This window comes from Cystoisospora suis, assembly GCF_002600585.1.
Source record: "Cystoisospora suis strain Wien I chromosome Unknown contig_870, whole genome shotgun sequence".
NCBI classification, from domain to species: domain Eukaryota; phylum Apicomplexa; class Conoidasida; order Eucoccidiorida; family Sarcocystidae; genus Cystoisospora; species Cystoisospora suis.
The window spans coordinates 1-20,409 of NW_027153671.1; the positions used below are offsets into that span (position 1 = coordinate 1).

Here is a 20,409-nt window from a genome sequence, read left to right on the forward strand (position 1 = left end):
CAGCGTGCCCGCGGTACCTTTGAGCCTTCGAATTCTTATCCAGTAGCACGGGACCCGTGCTGGCTTCGCCAGTGTACTACAGTCCGCGTTGGTGCGCCGTGCTTCGTCCGTGGCGTGACCGATTTTTTATGGCGCAGAGTGATACTTAGGTACGTACACGCTTAGCAATGCGCGGTCCCCCCCCGTATTGTCCCACGACAAAAAATCTGGTCAAGGTTGTGCGCTCTGGACACGCATCGCTAGGTTACTCAGGCTGTGAGAAACCCTTCGATCGTGCGTCAGTTTCTGTAGTTGGACATGCAGGCGAGAGCTGACGCCAAAGTGTGCCAGGCGCTTTCCGAGCTTGATGGGCCGTTTGTCTTTCAGTGTTGAATACATATTTTTTCTTCACAGGGAAGGCTGAACCAGGATAAACCACGCAGACAGAAGTCTCCTGTATCCGGTCGCCACACTTCAAGGCGCTGCGGTGTCACATCAGGTTTCGCAGGAGCGGTGTACAGACACGTCTAAGCGTGAACACGATGTATGCGTAGTTCGCATGCGCTACTTAGGTTCTAATTCTCCTCGTACCATCGCCTAGCCACAGCAAGCCGCGGGAGGCGGTGCATCGCATGGATTGAATTCGTGGATAACACTGATCCAGCAATGTCGATGGGGACGGTGACCTTGTCACACGCATGCGCCGACACAAGGATTGGACTCTTGAGACGGCCTCACACGGAGCTTCCTGAGCCCACGTGTCTCCAGTCAGGCCACGTCTTTTTTCTCGCTCGCAAGAAAGCTCAAAATGATCCCATAGTGAGGGTTAATAGAAAGGACTCTGGAAGCGCGTACTTACGTGTTGATATACATCCTCACTAGCACCTACACATTCATGGCGGTATCAACGCAGACGACTGAACGCAGCGTGTAGCGTACCATTAGTCGCGGTCGTGGTGCACGTTGGCTCGACTGGAGCACATGTCGAGCCATTCACGGTTCTCTTCGGAGGTACCCTTCCTTCACGTAATTGGAAGGTCTCCAAAGTAAGACAGCTCAGGCAACCTGTGTCATGGCTTCTCACATCTCCGCCTGGCCTGCCCCGGAAACAGCAATAGGGAGAGGAGCCGAAGCGTGCAAGGTCACAGGCTCCTGCTGGTATGGCTCGTAGAAAGGAGGACCACCTAGCGCTAGTGAGCGAGGCTGTGAGCGTTGCCAAGCACGAGGTGACAGCAGTGCTTGCAATGCGAATGCACCGCCTATTAACAAATTCCCCGGGGACTGAAACATACCGACAGTTGCTTACCCAGTGCTGCCAGCAAACCGGGCGCAACTGCAATCACCATCCGGACGCCATTGAGAGAGTGATTGCTGAGCCCCTGACGCTCCGCCGTAGTCAGCGTGCTCTGCCTAGCCGTCAGCGGTTCGGGGCCACTGCACCACTTTGAAGAGTCCCAGCCGGCCGCGGCACGTTTACGCTGTACGAGGTCACAGTGAGCGCGAGCTGGAGAGGACTTTTTTGGAAGTTCCAACACACAGTAGACACTCTCAGAAGAAAAGGCTGCAGAACGATCCCTCCGTACGTGGCACGACTCTTAAGCACCCTGCTCGTTGACAACTCAGCTGAAGTTCTCTTTTACCACATGAGATCTCAGTAAGCCTGGTGCTGCAGAATCCAGTACCGCCTTTCCAGCGACAGCGTCTCGAAGGTGAGAGCCGGTCTAGGGGGGCCACTGAAGCGCTGTCTTGCGCGCGCCGGCCGGCGGCGCCCCGAGATGGTCCAAGGGGGTCGAGTGTGTGGCCGTGCCCTTTGTTACCGTACATTTGAAGATTTTCTGCAGAGAGGGGGCGTGAGTGGGGTCCGCTGGCTGAGGGGCTCGATGGGGCTTGATGGCGCCTTGAAAGTCAGCACACGACACTCGACTGAGCTGGCCTCCAGTTCTCAGGAACAGAATCCCTGTACCACAGGACGCCGACTGGTCAGTCGATCTCGATACGCTCATGAGTTCCCAAGAGCTAGGAAAAACTGGACCCCCGTCCTCTGTCCGTCCTGTCACGGCTACTTTATTCGTCGCAGGACCACCTCCCTAACGCGCTGCCAGACCCCAGCCGTGGAACGACTACACCCTCTCGGCAAGTTGCACGGGGTACACTTCACGGCTTCTTAGCACGGCGCGCGCTTCCATAACACCTTCTCCCACGCTTGTTTTTATTGGCAGCATCCTTCGCTGAAGCCCATCCAGGTACGCGACCCCCGGTTTACATAATGAGGACATATTGGAAACCCTGAGAGCCCAACAAGGGAGTAAATGCTGTGGAGGTGTACCAGAGCACACACATGGATTTTGTCGAATACGCACACAACAGTCGAACTTCCCCCGACTCGGGGGCGTATACTCGTGACGCGAGTGTGTGCAGCTCGCCCGTGCTGTACCTTTGCTTGCGATCAGTGACGGGGTTTCAAATCAATGCCAGGTCGGCGCTTTGGTGTTATCCCCGTGCTGCCATGCGCGACTGGTTACTGGGTGCCTACCTCGGCGTTGCCGCTCTTGGACTGCTCGCTTTTCGCGGGCTTTCCCGAGAGTCGGCAGCTTTATAGCGGTCCGTACTCCCGCAGTCGGCACAGTGGGTCTACGTTGCTGTCAGCTGCATAGCAACCGATGGCAGAGCCGACGGCTACACCTGTCTGTAGCACATTGCACATGATAGAAGGCCCCGCCAGGAAGCGAGGCCACGTGTCGAGGCCTTGAGTCCCAGTCACAGTGCCCAAAGGGGGTAGGGGTGTCCTAGCGGTCCGACGTGTGCTTTACTCTCTTTTCCCTTTTCAGGACTACTTTTGCAACCTTGAACCTCTCTTACTTTCGTCTTATTACTTGTCGGCTTCCTGTCGATTTATTTCGTAGTTCATTTTACCGTGAGGTTGACTGCAATCAACGGCAGACTCGGCTTTTGGGTTCGCTGCGGGAGCAAATGCTCGACATCTCAGAGGCGAGGTCGTTACTTCGGAAAGAGCGATCGGACGCTGGATGCAGCTACGGCCCTTGTAATCAGATTCAGCACACACAAGACACAGGGGGTTCGGGACTGAAGTCCCAGTTAGGCGCATTAACAGAGAAATGTCCACCCCTGGATCGTGTTATCCCCGCTCTGTGACGGAGAAGGCCAAGTTGAAGACGAGGCACCCGACGATAACACCCAGTTCACGGGCCCCTAGCTGGTGAGCGCGGTGCCAAGGGAGGGCTTGCGGTCCGTGGCGGCGTTACTTGTCGAAGCGTAGTGGGGCCGTCCTACAGAAGAAGTAAGATCTCTATACTATTCGAAAAGGTCGCTAGTCCCCTTTTGTCGATTCGTGTCCTGATTGACCGTGAATCGATCGATATTGCCACAGGGGGAAGCTGAAGGGCGTAGCGTCTTCATCGGGGCGCGGATCTCCGAGCCAAGTGGACGAGGCCCCGGTCTGGTGCCGTCCGATTCGAGGGGCAGGGTGGGAATACTCAGGTGCCGACGGCTTTTTTGATTGATGCCGAGCGGCAGTTTTCTGTTATCCTTGTAGATGCGTTATTTCTCTGACTTTCAAGAACAGCGAAGCCGTTGTCTGGCGGGGTGACCTGTGTAGCCTGTTCTCGTCAGGAACTTTCGTAGCCCGCTCGTTGGTGAAGAGCTCCCGTCTGTGTGTTCTTTCGCGGGAGCCGATGGAGGCGGCTCGGGAACGCTGTTGAGATGGCTGTGAAGACGTCAGCTCCAACGACACCCTGATTCTTGGTGGGTGCCGTCGAACAATCCGCATTAGCTAGCGCGTACTTTTTCGAAGGGTCAGCGTCGAGGAGGGATATCCCGTGTCCTCCGGTGTTGGGGTCGGCGCGCACCATGCATGTCAGCGTTTGCGTGAATTATGCATCACACTGATGGAAATGAAGGAGTGTTTGTGTACCCCAAGATGCAGGGATCCGCGAGGCCTGCCACCACGGATTTCTCTGAAGAACCTATACCCGGTCCTAGTTCCCCTGTTCGCGATTTTTTACGTGACCACCGCAAGCGCCTCCACGGGAGATATGCGGCAGGCTCCGGCGGTGAATGTGCTGCCGTATTCTCGGGGTTCTTTGTTCGCTTCGCGGTACGGTACTGTGGTGGAGGCCGGCCCTGAGTCGGCGGAGACGCGGACCGCTGGCCTAGATGCAGAAGAAGATGAATCGCCTTTGCCGCTCTGGAGAGAGCTTGGACCGGCTGATGCATTAGCGGGAGCACGTACGGCCAAGGGGTGGGAGCTACAGTCTCCGAAAATGTCAAAGAGACCCAAGCGACAGCATAACGCTCCAGGGATGCCCGAGGACGAGCGTAGTCCCGGGCACCGCAAACGGTTTCGCCGGAAATGGGTTATCGGAGGCATACTTGTCACCGCCGTAGTCGCCGCGATTGTGGGGAGGGTTAGAGCAAAACGGAAGCTACAGCACCACATGATGCGAGAGAAACAAGCAGCTGCTGCTTCTGCGGAGCTTGTTCATTTACTCAAGCAGGTGCAGGCTGCTTACAACGGCATGTCCGCGAGCGAAAGAAAAGACTTTGACGTCCTGATGGGGATGGTCAGCCAGATCGCCGAGCGCGTGGGAGAAGAGCAGGAAGTAACGGATCTGGTGATGGCTGTGACGTCGCCTAGTCCGGCCAGAGTCGAAGAGTACGTTCAGAAGAATCTTGAAGGCCCCGACATACAAGAAGCGGTACTTCCCCGTCTTACCTAAGGTGACCATGGAGCACTCTTGAAAACAACGGAGCTTTGAGTCTCGCGTTAGACGCTGTGAGGCTTATAGAAAGAGCTGTTCGCGGCACGGTCTGAGCCCGATCCACTGATGCGTAGAATGTGCTCCGCTGGACCGCCGTGCTTAGACCTCCTACAAGCAAGGTGTTACTCAGCCGCCATCTTGACGGATTAACGCATCCATGTGTGCTTCGTAGTCGTGAGGAAACTTCAGTCGTTCTCGCTACACTACCAGCCTCCACCGTACCATACCAGGAATTGCGTTCCTGGGAACGGTTTGAATAACGTCGACCGGAAAAGCTGGTCTGCGCTGCACTCACGAATAACTTGCTTGGGCCGTAGTCCACCCCCAACTATTAGCCCCTGCGTCAGGCACAGCACACGTTGCGGCGGCGTCAGCGTTGTATCCGCTTTGCCGCACTGTCCTATCGCTGCGCTGTAAGTTGGTTGTCCCCGTGTGACTGACATACCGGACCTTGGTGAGCTTCGGTGATATTAAAAACCGTTTGGAGTGCGTGAAGGATGACAGCGCGATAGCCCTGCCGTACAACTCCACCTGACCGCGTATTCTTACTTGTTCGAAACGGGGTTCGCCAGGTGCGACTAACGGGGCGGAGTGACAGCCATGCGATAAGCTCTGTTTGACCTTTCACCAGACGTCTGTCCATCGTGCTCTGCAAACTGCTATAGAACAAGCACAGAATCCTTGGCCCTACACTCGGACGTCCAACATGTATGGACTGCCCCGAGACCGGCTTCTGGACTGCCGTTTCAACGAGTACCTCTCATCCGCCCGGGCAGGGCAGCTCGTGTTCGGTTGCGACATGTGTGACGGACCATGCACTGGGAAGCGATACGACACTGCACGAAGACCTCGACAGCATCCATGGCACTTCAATCTAAGAAACCGATTTGTCGAGCTGACTCCACGCCACCGGGGAGCTCGGCAGTTTCCGTCACTCGCCCTTGTTTAGTTGCATGAGGCACCGGTACGCGGCGCTGCGTCTTTCAAATACACTTCGTCGTACACGCGGATCGAAGAGCTGTGTAGCTGAAAGCGCCCCGCCATTTCCTCTGAAGAGGCCCACGGAATCCGAGTCTAAAAACGTGCAGCGGGACCGTTCGTCTCCTGCGACGGGCACCAACCGCCAGGGGTGAACAGCTCTAAATCGGCCCTATGGGCAAAAGGATTCACCACGACAGAACGCACACTGTACGTCAGTTGCTCCATGAACTGAGGAACTTCGAACGGTGGCTTCTAGTGAAGCCTAAAGAAGACTGGTGCCACAGGCAGTGCACCGTCGGTGGTCATCTCTCGGAGACCTGTTAGACTCGGCAGCACAATTACAACGTGTAGGCTCAAAATTGAAACATCACTTATAGACATTCTTCACATTTCCGCGCGTACACGATGCATTTACTGAGACTTCTTCCCCTTGCTTTTTTTCGGTAGAAGTACGGAGTGGACGTTCGGCATCACACCACCACTAGCAATCGTCACACCGCCAAGGAATTTGCTGAGCTCCTCATCGTTGCGCACCGCCAGCTGGATGTGCCGGGGAATGATTCTTGTCTTCTTGTGATCACGTGCGGCATTTCCAGCGAGCTCCAAGATTTCGGCGCACAGGTATTCTAGAACTGCGGCCATGTAAACAGGAGCTCCGGCACCCACGCGCTTAGCATATCTGCCCTTCTTCAAGTAACGCCCAATTCTTCCCACCGGGAATTGCAGACCAGCCTTGGCAGACTTGCTGGTGCTCTTCCCGGACTTCTTCGCTCGCCCGCCCTTTCCTTTAGCCGACATCTTGTAGAAAATGAAAAAGCAGGAAGAAAACGGCAAAAAGATCAACGACGACCCGTGATAGTCTAGAACAACGCGGAACGAAGAATGATACTTCTGGGTTCATTAAACTACGCGCAACCCTCCCTCGCACTCCTCGTCGTCGGAGGAACTCTCACACCGACCCGGGGGAGGGAACGAAGACATGTGACGCATCTGTTCGCGGCCTGGACCCCCCTACGGCTGGTTCCTTGATCCTTGATGGCAAGCTCCTATAGCCATGCCGCCTTATACCAGAGATTGGTGCCTTCCGTCATGCGCGGGTCATCGTCTAATGCCCGAGGGGTGCGTATAGCGCTTTGCTGGGGGGTCGTGCCTTGGCGGCGCCAGCGCGGCAGAGGCTGGTAGGGGGTGGTGGGGTGTGACGTGGTGTGTTACTTCGGTAGGTAGGACGCCCCTCCCCCCTCTGGTTCATTCTCCCCCACCAGGATAGAAGGTGCATTGTGGTTCGGGCTCGCGTGCGCACGGGAGGTATGGCGTCAGAAACATTCTTTCTCGTTCCGTCATCCACCGAATATACACACGCCCCCCTTTTTGACTTTTGTGTTCGAGTTACCATGGCGCGCACAAAGCAGACGGCTCGTAAATCAACTGGAGGAAAGGCTCCTCGCAAGCAGCTGGCGTCTAAGGCGGCCAGAAAGTCCGCTCCTGTGAGTGGCGGTATCAAGAAGCCTCACAGATACCGACCCGGGACTGTGGCGCTGCGTGAAATCCGAAGGTATCAGAAGTCTACTGACCTGCTCATCCGGAAGTTGCCGTTCCAGCGTCTGGTCCGTGAAATTGCCCAGGATTTCAAGACCGATCTGCGTTTTCAGTCCTCGGCAGTCCTCGCTCTCCAGGAAGCTGCTGAGGCCTACCTTGTTGGTTTGTTCGAAGACACAAACTTGTGCGCTATCCACGCCAAGCGTGTGACTATCATGCCAAAGGATATCCAGCTTGCGCGACGTATCCGTGGTGAGAGGTCGTAAGCGCATATTTGCCATGGGTGGCCAAATCTTCAACGGAACGATATGGAACTGACGACCATCTGATGAATCTCTCCGGTTAACTATTCTCGCACATCCCTTTTTAGGCTTCACTAGAAGCCACCGTCAGCATGTAATCCAGCCGCCTGAGATCTGTGCTACAAGGTGAGCCCTAAGTTTGAACTGTGAGCGTTTTGGTTGCCGAGCAAAGAGTCGTCCAACGAAGTTGCCCTGTTGTGTATTTCACGAAGATTTTGCCGGGAATGTCTTGACGCACTTTATCGCGATTGACAGGTTCGAAAGGGGGCACGGCAGTGTTACTTCGGCTACCCTCACTGGAAGCGTTTCGTACCCACTATCCGAGCCCTTCCCTGTAAGACTGAAGCGAAGAGGCATAACGGATAGATGACGCGTTGTTGCCGTTTTTAGGTCTCGCTGTACGTTTCTTACTGTGCATTCCACCTCGTCGCTCATCGGAATATGGACCACCAGTTGTCCGACTTCCCTACCTTTCAAAGGCGCTCTGGTTGTGAAATTAAAATTTAGTTTTGCCTCGCGTCGGGTGTCCGCAAAACTCATCCCTGGGGGCAGGGCATCCGGACTAGTACCCGTGCCTCTACTTAGGAAGGTAGGGGGGCAGAGTGCCTAGCACCATACCTTACAGGAAAGTGACGTTCACTTCTGAATTTACAAGCACAAGACATACCGTGTTGGGGCGCGCTCCGAGTACACTTAGAGCCGAAAGCAGCAGGTTGGCAGCGGGGAGCTACCTCGGCTATCAATAGTGGACAGGTTGCAGGAGCACAGATCTCCAGCTTTGCGAGTGTCTCAGATTGGTCGAGTGCGTGTCAGTGCGCAAGCGCAGACAGAGCGTCACCATTCATAACGGGGAGCTCTCAGTGGCAGACAATCGTCTCGAAGCGGAAGGAAAGAAAGCGGCGTCAAGCACACGGAGAGGCATCAGACTTCAGATTGAGGAAGCATGATGCAGCAGTCTCACTAGAAGGGTCTAGGACCTCCAGGTGCCGGATATGCTTGCAAAGCACATATACACAAAGGTCTCGGGGCTCAACCAGAGACGGAAAGCTTCCGCACTTAGATCACCCGAGCGGTAAGAGACTGAATGGTGACGCTCTGCGCGTGCGCACTGACACGCACCCGACCAATTTGAGAAAGACGCTCAGAAAGCTGGAGATCTGTTCTCGTACCTGCCCACGGTTCTTTGTACTGATAAAGCTTCCTTCCTGCTACTACGGATTTCATCACTAAGCGAACTCACAGAGGAAGAGATACATGCATTCCCCTGTCCGCAACCTCCGTACGTTCACACTGGTGAGCCATCATCCCATGGAAACGAACTGGCGGAGTTCCTGTCTTCAGTCACCATCACTCACTTCGGTGCCTTCTCAAGCATGATAACCAGCATCACTTACAGCCTCGTTCGCTGCTCAACCAGAAACTTCGCTTTTTTTCCCTTCTGATAGGGATTGTTCACCTCCCTCATAGCTCGCCCGTCCCAGTGTCCGACCTCCATGTCTCGCCGAGTCTCGCGGAATTTGGTGGCACCCGCCTGGTATCTATTCGTTGAAATCACTATATATTTAGTATTGTAGGGTTTTTTTGACGAAAAACCGTGACTCACACCCACAAAACCAAGTGCAAAAAAGGCGAGAGGGAATGTCTCTCAGTGGTAAATAGGTTCATGGGGGTTACTGGAAAAAAGTAAGACGTGTCTTGAAAAACGGTGGTAAGTAGGAAAGGCTGACCACTGAATGGACTCTGCCACAACGTCGGCAGGGTTACAAAGTCCCCCTGGTAACTATATAACTCTCACTCCTATACCACATTGGTTCTTTCCAAACTGGCATTCACATTGTCCTTAGAAAGGGAAGCTGGTGTACGTAGACCAGTCCATCAACAGTCAACCGGTGGAAGGAATTCGCCAATCCAAGCACCAGCTCACATCCGCTTCCTCGGCTCGTCGTCACCTTTTTCCTCTTCTCCATCACAACGACTGCAGTACTACCGTCCGCCAGGACGCCTTCGAGTCCATCTCGCACTCGTAAGTGTAAATTAGGTACACTACGCTCACTTAATCACTGCATTCTCTGTTGGTCTTCTAGTTGTTACTAGCTAGAAGTGGACGTAACAACAGTGGGAGAATGTCTTGCAGACATCCTCGCAGACAGTGGCAGCGCCACCGGTGTGGTCTAGAGAAAGCGGAAGAAAAAAATGACGACACGCGTGACTGGTTTGTCTTCGCTCTCCATTGATGATAGTATCATCGTAACGAAAGCTTCGGGGATCAATCGGGTAGTTCTCCGATCACGACACGTCTCTACATGATATAAAAAATAGATACACACACAAGTTGGTGCTGCGCTTCTTCTTCTTCTTCCATCGAATACTACTACTACTACTACACGAGAACACGAAGGACTACCTGGAGAGGCAATTTAAGCGCGGGAGAGCGACAAAAGAAAACGAAACACCCAGGAAGGCAACAAACATATCCATAATCAGCTATCTCTCTTTCTTTCTTCCCGAATGATGACGAAAAACCGTTGTACATACCGTACATCCCTTTCTCCGTCCACCCATCATCGAAAAACCTGTTCATCCTCTCCTGGGCCACTCACCATCCATCGCCAGTACTACCACAACATCCGTCGGATGACTTCGCGGTAGAGGACATACATATATATATATATATATATAAACACGCATTTCTCCTCAATATCATGAAGATGGAAGACAGAAGAAACTCGATAGCAAGACGAGCGAAGAGCCCGGGAAAGAAATGAAAAACCGTCCCATACACAGACGGATGGAGGCAGAGCAGGAACAAACAGGTGGCGAAGATGCACTTGGATGCGAAACGAGAGAAAACAGGAAATCCACCCATTCTCACTGATGAGAGAAGTGCTCCTGTCTTGAACTCTCGCATCTTTCATGCACCATCATCGTCTTTCTGCCTGTCTATTGACGTTCGTTCTTTCTTCTAATCTATCTTCCTCTTGGAACAGCATTGTTGCTCTTCTTGACATGATGAAGAAAAAATTCGACTACACGGACTGTCTCTCTTACGAGCACAACGATCCTCTGTCATCAGTATCATGAAAACCCAACCATCTCCCTCGCACCCGGAGAAGTGAGGCCGACAACAACGACTCTATTTTTTTCTTTCTCTCTCCTCTTACTTTTCCTCTTTCTTCACGAATGATAACCCAGCACTCTAGGACACTCTTGTAGCAGCCCCTTCATCACTTATTGACACACTCTCCCTCCAACTACCTGCCTCTTTCATCTGCCGTCAGTTCCCCTTCGACCCCGGCCGGGCAACCAGCGGGTGGGACGACAAGGGAAGCGTGGGTCACTCTTCACTCACCCTTTCATGGTCCAAGCTTCCTTCCTTTTTCTCTAGATCGATAATCGATAATCCACGAAGATAAGTAAATCGGCAAGTAGGTAGTTTCGACGTCATCGTTTGTACTACATAGACAGATACTGAGATGAGAGACCACCATATACACGAACGAGAGGATGCTATTACTTCTGTTACATCACCAACACCCAACAGAGTGCAATGATGATGATGATGGTAAGGGCAGCAGGTCGATATGGGAGAAACCATCACAGGAGAATCCTTCACATTGGCCTTTTGGTTGCTTATCCTCCTGGCTAGACACTGATGTGTTGCTAAAAACAGCAGCTGCCTAGGATCCCATGTACATGAGAGAGACGAATCCTCATCAGTTTTCAGTTCGTCATCTCAACCCCTCCTGATCGCTCACACTACTCCGATGGTTTCTATACTAACCCCAACATACCCCCTGCTGTATTCTTTCTCTTCCTGTTGATATAGCCACCATGTTGTTGGAAAAAAGAAGCGCTCCGTCACCATACTACTTGACAGCAGAAGACTAAAGATGAAGCGTGTATCAGAAGACACTATAAGGAAACTGAAGAAAAAGAAATACACTGCGACCTTCTCTTCTTTTCATTCATTCACTTTCACACAGACATCCATCTCACTATCGAACACATATATCCCTCCTTCCTCTCCTCTCCTACTCTTCTCCTCCTCCTCCTGTCTCCCCCGTGTGTTGTTGTTGTTGTTGATCTCCTGCTCCGACTACCCCATTCTTTCTTCTTCTTTCTCTTACGTCATCATATCTCATATGACCATCACCCATCATTGTCTCTATCATTAGATTGTCCGTCACCACACGACGGGAATGAGAGGAAAGAAACATCATCATCATCGAGGCCGAGAATCCAACAAGCTCCTATAAGGGCAATGGGAATGGTAGTATAGTAACAGTGACAGGGAGAAGGCGCCGCCTGTCTCCGTAGCATAGCTGAGATGATGATACTAAAGAAGAGGTATCCGACATAGAACAAGAACAGTAGCACAATTCTGATCCGTTCGTTCATACGGGAGTGGTGGCGCATCATTGCGACCATCAGGGGACAAACAGAAAAACGACTTCTTCTCTCCCATAGGCCTGCTATATCACCCCGTGGAATCCACAAATTTCTCTCGCTTTCTTTCTTTGGAGAAAGCTTCAGATGGATTCTTCTTTCTCTGTGCCACGTAGTCGATCTGAACTGACAGGGGAAGAGTCAGAAAGAGACTGATCCGAATTGTTATTTCTTCAATCTTTCTTACCACCCGCCGCCAACCTTCCCTTCTCTTCTTCGTTCTCCTCCTCCTTTAAAAAGCAGCAACACTGCGACGTGTGAATGAAGAAAGGAACACTTAAAAAAAACCGAATAAAGAAAAAAGAATGATCGCAAAAGTAGACGATGAGATTTCTCTTCCATGACTACTACTATGGGCCGAACAACGAAGACAGGAGGGATTACGAAATACTCGGCAGAACAACCTCTCAAGAAAAAAGACGAGGATATGACCGCTTAATCCCCCATCAACAGCCAGATGAATCTATACATCCATCATGTTGCTTAGCCGTAAGTGCCATTGTAGTTGTGTAGATAGCATTCCTACTAGAACTCTACTATTACATACACATCAAGACTACCACCTATCTAACGTATTTCATCATCCGCTTGTAGTTCCTCTTGGACAGATGAAGAAGACCCTTGCCGTCCGTCATTCTCCTTGGGTATCCATCCTCATCTCGCGCTCCCGTCCTCTTTCTCTCTTCAATCTCTTCTCTTACACCAGCGCAGTTGGACTTTCCCTTCTTCTTACACTTATCCGCGATCCTCACCATTTCCTCGTATATTAGCCGGTCTTGTTCATAATCTCTCCTCTACGTCTTTTCAAGAACAGTATCATCAGTTTCATGTGTGTCAAAACCGACGGAGGATTTGGAGAGAATCAGCAGCATACGACCATGCATTCATATCCAAAGCCTTTTCATTATTTTGCTTTAGCAGCACGAAAGAGAGTGATAGGAAGCTTCGCGACTTGTAGAACCGTCTTCGGTTCAATCTTCAACTTCTTTCCGTTTGATCCACTACTCTTTGATCTCCCCCCTATCATTCGACTTACACCTCCCCCTCCTTGTTGCTGTTGTTGCTGGGGCTGTGATGTCCCTCCAGTTGGCTGAGAAGAAGACGACGAAGAATCTTCATCAACATCCATACCTCCATCTCCTCCTCCTATCATTATTGCATCATCTCCATCTCTTCTCTTTCCCCCTACGGTCTTTTTCGATGATCCAGGCGGCGGTGCTGATACAAACCTCTCAGAAGACATCATCATCGTCTCACCTCCTTCTCCTGCCCCTCCCGGTGTACCTCTAGCTCTTTCATCTCCACTGCCTGCAAGACTATAACTCCCATTGTTGACCATACCATTCACCATCATCATGCCTCCTCCTCCTGCCATAGACCCTGGGGGAGGTGTACGGATACCTGCGCTAAGTATCTGAGCACGTCGACGACTTCTGCTGCTACTGCTAGAAGAGGATGAGGAGAACATCATCTCACCGTTTCCTGTTGGGACTCCTCCCGGTTGTAGATTAGTTGTATTGCTAGGACTACTATTACTGGTAGGATGATTTGAACCACTACTACTACTACTTCCCCCTCCGGATAAACCAAGTCCATCTGAGCTGGCTCCTGACAAGACCCCGCCACCACCACCACCACCTGCTGCAGCTGTGCCAGTGCTACTACTACTACTATTGCCGCTGGATCCTCCGACTAGAGTACGCCTTAGCATACCATGATGTCGTCGACTCGAGATCAGGCCTCCTCCTGTTCCACCTCCTCCGTCAGTTCCGCTGTCTGCACCGCTAGCCGCAGAATCATCTCCTGTGATAGCTGCATCGGAGGAAGTCGTGGTTGCTGTTGCTGTAGCAGTAGTCGTTGCTACTGCTGAAGCTGCTTGTCCATGACGAGAACGTCTCCCTTCTTTCGAGCTCTTATATAGGCGGAGAAATTTCTTCAATACACGCTTGTCGGCACCCTGCGTCATCAGTCTGGGCGCAACAGCCATGGATATTGAAACACCATACAAGAAAATAGAAATATCTTCGGACCAGGTGTATATACACGTGTACACATATACACACACGGCAGTAGGCAAGCGAACGTACAAAACACCAGAGACCCTACCGGGCAAACAGAAACACTTCAGACACGCACACACAATACCGACCAACAAATGGGTCAACCCCTGTTTAGAGGTTAATCCTAGACCCTGACCGCTTCTTTTTCTCCTTGTCCCGTTTCTTCTATCTATTCTTGGTCTACCCCCCTACCCATTCATCGTCATGACCCACATTATACCTTTTAGGAGACATCTTGTTGCTCTTCTTACCTCTCATTCACGACGTTATAGGCGCTATTGCCTGAATGATCGCTGACGGTCACATCGGCACCTTTATCCATCAACCTTCCAGCTACTGCATACTGCCCGAAGAACATCGCGTACAACAGGGCTGTACTCCCTTGCATATCCTGAAATGACGAAAGAGGCGGACGAAGGTTATCGCGTTTCAGGATTTGAGAAACGAAACAAATCATTAAGAAAAGAAAAGAAGAACCAAAGAAAAGATACACATACACATGGTGGGACGGAGACACCTTCTACACATGGACGTAACTTACAGTCTCGTGCTTGTTATCTATCTATCCATCCACTTCGTGGAAAGGCAGGAAGCTGTACCGTGACAATGGCACGCCTCCGCCTGCACAAGTTCCTCACCCTTCTTACTGCTATCACTATCTTTCTTTCTTTCTTCTTACTCTTATTCAGGATTTGCAAGATTACACCCCTTGATTGAAGTCCGTCTCTCTCACTCTCTCGTTCTTCTGTGTTTCACAGAGCTCTTTATCTAGTAGCTCGCCATACCAGCTCTTCCTATTTACCTTTTTTCGATTATTATCTATCCCTCTGTGGGGAGCTGCTGAACAGCAAGAGATGCTATACATAATGATGTTAAGTACCTGACACCTAGGAACCACGTATCCGCCTCAGAAGGCTTCGCGGACACAACAGAAGAATCATCGTCAAAGGTAGTGGTAGAGATAGTATAGCCACCCACTTGTTCGACCAAAAGATACACACTTCTTCTTTTCCTTCTTCCTCTTTTTCTTCTTCGTCATCTTCTTACCTTCTTTTCGACATCGAGATTCTTTGCAAGATCTAAGATCAGAGTTGCCATCTTCTCATTCCTCATTCGGATACACATCATAAGAGGAGCTTCTCCGTTCGTCTTATCTCCTATATTAACGTCACATCCTCGGTTTAAGAGAAGCTTCACCACCTCTGTACGGTTCTCAGTACAAGCTAAATGCAAGGCCGTCAAACCTAAACGATCACACAAATACACATCAAACCAATCCATCACACAGATACATACATATATAAGCGTACATATACTCAAGAACATGCAACAGTCTTGAGTATAGACGACATGAAGCATACATACACACATTGAGACAGATGTATCGCAAGCAATGTAGACGTACTATTTACACAAGGTTCTAATCTCTCTACACGTATATTCATGCCTTCGACTTGGTCTCTCGTATCGGAAATGTGAAGATGAGATTGAAAGCGTGTCACAACGGTGGCCTCACTAGAAAAACATGCATCTATGTCCAACATAGATTTCTGCTTGTTCATGTATACATAGAGGCACGTCCATGTGCACGAGACGACGAGAGCCCCTTTGAAGCTACATGGGAAAAGACAGATGAAGGGAAGAGACCCAGCATCACAGCAGACTCATCGTTTGCATGCATCTGAACATATATACCCATGTATAGACACATCTCTGATATACATACACATACATACGTCTATACATGCATATAACACATGTATGCCGCTGTATTAGACTCTTTTCTTACCCGCATTATTTGTCTTATTGATATCAGCTCCAGCATCAAGAAGAAGTTGAACGCACACAACGAAGTCTTCCTCTGCTGCAGCTAAGAGAGGTGTTTGACCTCCCTCCTTCGTCTTCACATCTACAGGACTTCCCGATGCTAATAGAGCGGAGATGATATCTGCCTTTCCTTGTTTCGCCGCCTGCAGTCGAATCATGCATGCCACAAGGCGAAAGGCATACACATCATCCTATCTATATACAAAGTCTATAGGTATAAATACACCTTTGTATAGGCGAACGAGAGGAGAGAGGCTGATTCTATTCTAAACACGGTACGGAGAGAAAGATAGAAAAACGACGTACGAAATAAGATACGCGAATACAAGCTGAAGAAACACACCGGATATCTTTCATTGTGACAATGAAACAAAGAAGGAAGGAAGTTGCCTACCTTTAACAGGAAACAGGCGTCACGACACGATCATGATAGTAATGACGACGACTCAGTACTTAATAGTGCTACTAACTACTGCTGCTACTACACAGCCTCCCTCTCTATGTAAGAAAGAATAAGACACCATAGCACCCCTACTCTCTCTACTGTCTTTGTATGTGTAGATGATAGACACACAGAGACAACAGATCCGCCGTATATACATGTAGATGTACGTCTAAATGAATACCTTGTCTACATGAGCCACTGGAGACTACCCGTCACATGGAGGTAAACTCCTGTAAGGACCATCAAATCCGACCTGCGACTTCTCCATACAGTGAGAGAACCGATCACGTAACGGCGATGCTGGTAAGACGAGGAAGAGTGTTAGAACGTCACAACAACCTAGAGTAGAGACGCAGTGAAGCTAAATCTGAGAAACGCGACGACAGCCTTCTTCTACGACATTCCCACTACTATCACTGGGGAGGCTGTCATCACTGTGTCGACGTTGTGATGGAGAGAGAGCTCCGTTGTACACACATATATAAGAAGAGAACTTGCAACGGGAGAACGCTATATATATGTACATGTATGCCGATGACCATGAAAGCACTAGAACCAAATGGCTGAACAGAAAGACAAAACTCGAGGTGGAGAAAGTCTTTCTCTCTCTCTCCAGATATTTCTGTATGCTAATTATTAGATGATAATCTCTTTTCTCTTGCATCAATCATATCTCGGTGGAGAAAAAGAAAGGTGTCTCCTTCTACTTCTTGCGACAATAGCACACCACGACGACAACGTACCTGTATGAGAGGTTTGCTCCATAGCTGATGATCTCTGGTAAGAAGGTCAGGATACTTCCGTACAAGCAGTTCCACAGAGACGAGATCATTCTTAGCAATCGCACAAGAGAGAACTTCTGTCAGCACCCATCGCTTCGTCTTCGAACTCCCTGCCCCTGCATCCAGAAAGTGGGGGAGCCACGCGCTATTCAGCTGATACGCCAACTGAAGAAAGACACACGGAAAAAAAGAAAAAGACTTCTGAGACACACCGTCAGAAACACGGAGACATCAGGGAGACAACAACATACATGCAACGAAAGCACGCTAACTACGAGTACGGAAAAGAGAAAGAGAAACACTCTTATCGTCTCTTATCTCCATATCTTTCTCATACAGGAGATCCCGAAAATCCCGCATCTCTTTTCACGGAAGGGAGAAGGTCATACAAAGAAACGACTCTGTCTGGACTCTGCTAAAGAACAAACCAACCATAAGGGATGCGCTGTCGACCTTGCTGATCTATCTAAATGCCGAACGAAACGATTTCCTTCATAAAACGAAGTTAAACATGTATGTATGTGACACACGCCAATACAATGACCTTATCCTCTTACACTACAACTGCTGAATCTCCCGCCCGGCACGTATGAACTAACTCTGCAACACACTCACCTCATTATCACTACACACGGAACTTTCTCTCCTTCTTCTTTCCACCTACCCACCCCTACTCGTACTCCGCTTCCATGATGGAATGAATACACGCATGCACCCGTAGGGAGATAGTCTCTGTCCACACGGACCATGCATGTATCACCCTTGATATACATTGAAGAATGACCTCTCAATTCCTCGAAGAGTTCTTATAGAAAGAAAGTTGCATGACGATGCCTTACAAGAGTAGGAGTGTAGGTATTATGTCCTTTCCAGTTGGGATCTGCACCAGCTTCAAGAAGGAGTTGAACGATCTCCGGGGCGTTCACTTCGCATGCAACGAATAGAGCACTCTTGTACGACTTCACTGCTGGACATTTCAAGTCTAACGAAGCTCCTCTCTTCAATAGCAGCTGAACAGCGAAAGAGAAGAACAAAATGACACACAAGATAAGAAAGAAGAAAACCAGCAGAAAAAAAGAGAACTACCAACTTCTCATCCCATACACGCATATCTACATATCCATCTATCTATATATCTTTGTAGATATATACAGAACCACATACGTATATGTATAGATATAAAGGTGTACACAGATCTGTGTAGAGTCTCCCTGAAGATGATTATATCCGTATGCCCCGACTGTGGACAGATTGATGTAAGACTCGTTACAACAGACTGACATTTCATATTCACTCATGAGACGTGTCGTCTCCTCTATCTTACATTCCCAATGGGGAAGGAACCAGTGCGTGCGAGAAGATCGACGAAGCCAGTCGAAGCGCACGAACAGATACTGTCAAGTATATAAATATATATCAAATCAAGGATAGATACAGCACTCTCGATAGACACATGCTCTGTTGGCCGTGAGACAGACTAAACAGACATCACTCTGCAGACAAGAAGCAGACGAATACACCGCTGCCGACTATTCTTCCCTCTAGAGAACCCATGCATGCATGCATGCCATGAAGGCTTACCTTGACAATCTCGACATCCTTTTTCTTGACAGCTGTATGTAGAGGGAAAAGATCGCTCCGAACATCTGCGGCTTCTGGTGATGCACCATATTGAAGAAGAAGAGTTTCAACTATGTCTTTCCTTCCTACTTCACATGCCCGATATAGCGGCGACTTTCCCAGGTAATCACACACCTCTATCTCCGCACCTCTCCTTAGGAGCTGAAAGCAAAGAAAGAAGGAAAAATTTCATATACATAGACGTGGGCGAGTATGACACTTGTGTTGATAAACCAGTCATGAATCGGTAAGTATTACCATTCATCTATGCAAACCGTATGTACAGGTCAACTCATATACATACGAGACTTACTCTCCCTCATATTGAGGTAGATCGCTAGAAGTACCCATACATACAGTGCATTCCTTACACCATGTTTTACGTTCTCTCTATCTCTCTTGAAAAGACAAGACATCTCATACGATCTTCTTGAATGAAATAGTCATCAAGCATCACGCAAACTTACCACATTGAGCGTATCTGTATCTTCCGCCTGTATCGCGATCGAGATAGGCAGAGTCAGAACATTCACGCCACCTTCTTCTGTTGTCTCTACCGTTAGAGGGCAGTTGACTAGGAGTTCACTTCCTCGAAACTGTTGAAGAAGAATCAACCGACTGCTGTTATAAGGAGCTGTTGCCGCTAGCTCGCTTAGCTGAATAGCCAGAACATCGGGAAAGACACGGAGTGAGAGATGAAGAGAACAATCGGACCGACTCGGAAAAAGACCGAAACTCCTCCTTACGAAGCGAAACATGTAGGCTTGATAGAAACAGAAATGGAGACAGCCTATAAATATATGGAGAAAAAACGAGGACGTCTTGTCAATTACGCCTGCAGCTTGGACGCACGCACGAAAGCCCTTGCCAACACAACATACCCCATACCTATCTATCTATCTGCTTTACCACTATCTGAGTGGTCGTCAAGCAGAACGCTGTATCGCGTGTGTAGCCCAAACTCACCCTGAAGATATACACCATCATCACTTGCTTGCGAGGGTGGCTCATCTAGCGAATACAATACGACACACGTACACTTATATAAGAACAGAAGTTACACTCCAGCAGTAGCACCTCCTACATCCTTCGACGTGAATTAGAGTTGACCCCGCAGTAACGTGACTGACTCCCTACACCCTCCTGCACCTCATATCAGACATTCAAGCTCGACAACCACCGACAGACCTCGATGTGGAAGCTTGTATCTACATATGGAAATCTGGAAAGTACGAGGAACCCATGGGGAAAAGAATGAAACGAAGGAGACACAGATAACAAAGAGGAGAAGAGACCGGGAGACGAAAGATGAAAGAAGACATCAAGGACAATGGGGGGAAGCTCNNACGAAAGATGAAAGAAGACATCAGATCTAACCACATAGAGAAAGAGATCTACAGAGGAAGACACGACAAAGTTCCTTTCGTCTTTCTCTGTTGAACTTCCACTGTTTGATCCTTACCTCTTTTTGGATTCTCTTTGTAACAGCTGAGACTGTTTGCCAGTCACCTGACTTGACCGCTTCACGAAAACTCCTATAATGTCCTTCCATCCCTACTTTTAGAAGAAGCGACTTCGATGCAACAGATCCGATGATCTCTAGTGAAGGCTTGACAAAGAAATCTGAAGAAGTCGTAGTAGTAGTAGTAGTCG

At 49.7% G+C, this 20,409-nt stretch overlaps 4 protein-coding genes across 4 annotated transcripts in view; 2 read left to right on the top strand and 2 right to left on the bottom strand.

Annotated features, from left to right (window-relative positions):
* The first annotated feature begins 3,279 nt into the window (after positions 1-3,279).
* Positions 3,280-5,448, top strand: CSUI_002074 (uncharacterized protein). Its single transcript, XM_068062276.1, has one exon. It carries the CDS (start codon positions 3,885-3,887, stop codon positions 4,713-4,715), a length of 831 nt encoding a protein of 276 aa, XP_067925742.1. The 5' UTR covers positions 3,280-3,884; the 3' UTR covers positions 4,716-5,448.
* A 34-nt stretch (positions 5,449-5,482) lies between these two features.
* Positions 5,483-6,673, bottom strand: CSUI_002075 (histone h2a). Its single transcript, XM_068062277.1, has one exon. It carries the CDS (start codon positions 6,534-6,536, stop codon positions 6,150-6,152), a length of 387 nt encoding a protein of 128 aa, XP_067925743.1. The 5' UTR covers positions 6,537-6,673; the 3' UTR covers positions 5,483-6,149.
* A 385-nt stretch (positions 6,674-7,058) lies between these two features.
* CSUI_002076 (histone) lies at positions 7,059-7,804 on the top strand. The gene has a single exon (XM_068062278.1). It carries the CDS (start codon positions 7,130-7,132, stop codon positions 7,538-7,540), a length of 411 nt encoding a protein of 136 aa, XP_067925744.1. The 5' UTR covers positions 7,059-7,129; the 3' UTR covers positions 7,541-7,804.
* Positions 7,805-9,224: 1,420 nt separating this feature from the next.
* The window catches only part of CSUI_002077 (ankyrin repeat-containing protein), a 27,223-nt gene continuing 16,038 nt past the window's right edge, over positions 9,225-20,409 (bottom strand). The window contains exons 5-13 of the mRNA XM_068062279.1: positions 20,219-20,409; positions 19,224-19,412; positions 18,718-18,918; positions 17,976-18,146; positions 17,098-17,301; positions 15,872-16,052; positions 15,130-15,326; positions 14,334-14,473; positions 9,225-13,992 (exon numbers count right to left, since the gene is read on the bottom strand). The exon at positions 20,219-20,409 is cut by the window's right edge and continues 5,337 nt beyond it. Coding sequence (XP_067925745.1) covers positions 20,292-20,409 — 118 coding nt within the window. The 3' untranslated portion in view covers positions 9,225-13,992; positions 14,334-14,473; positions 15,130-15,326; ... (4 more) ...; positions 19,224-19,412; positions 20,219-20,291. The remainder of the gene's footprint in view (positions 13,993-14,333; positions 14,474-15,129; positions 15,327-15,871; positions 16,053-17,097; positions 17,302-17,975; positions 18,147-18,717; positions 18,919-19,223; positions 19,413-20,218) is intronic.

Coding starts and splice junctions, on each gene's coding strand:
- CSUI_002074 (XM_068062276.1), top strand. CDS start 3,885: ATGGAAATGAAGGAGTGTTTGTGTACCCCAAGATGCAGGGATCCGCGA.
- CSUI_002075 (XM_068062277.1), bottom strand. CDS start 6,536: ATGTCGGCTAAAGGAAAGGGCGGGCGAGCGAAGAAGTCCGGGAAGAGC.
- CSUI_002076 (XM_068062278.1), top strand. CDS start 7,130: ATGGCGCGCACAAAGCAGACGGCTCGTAAATCAACTGGAGGAAAGGCT.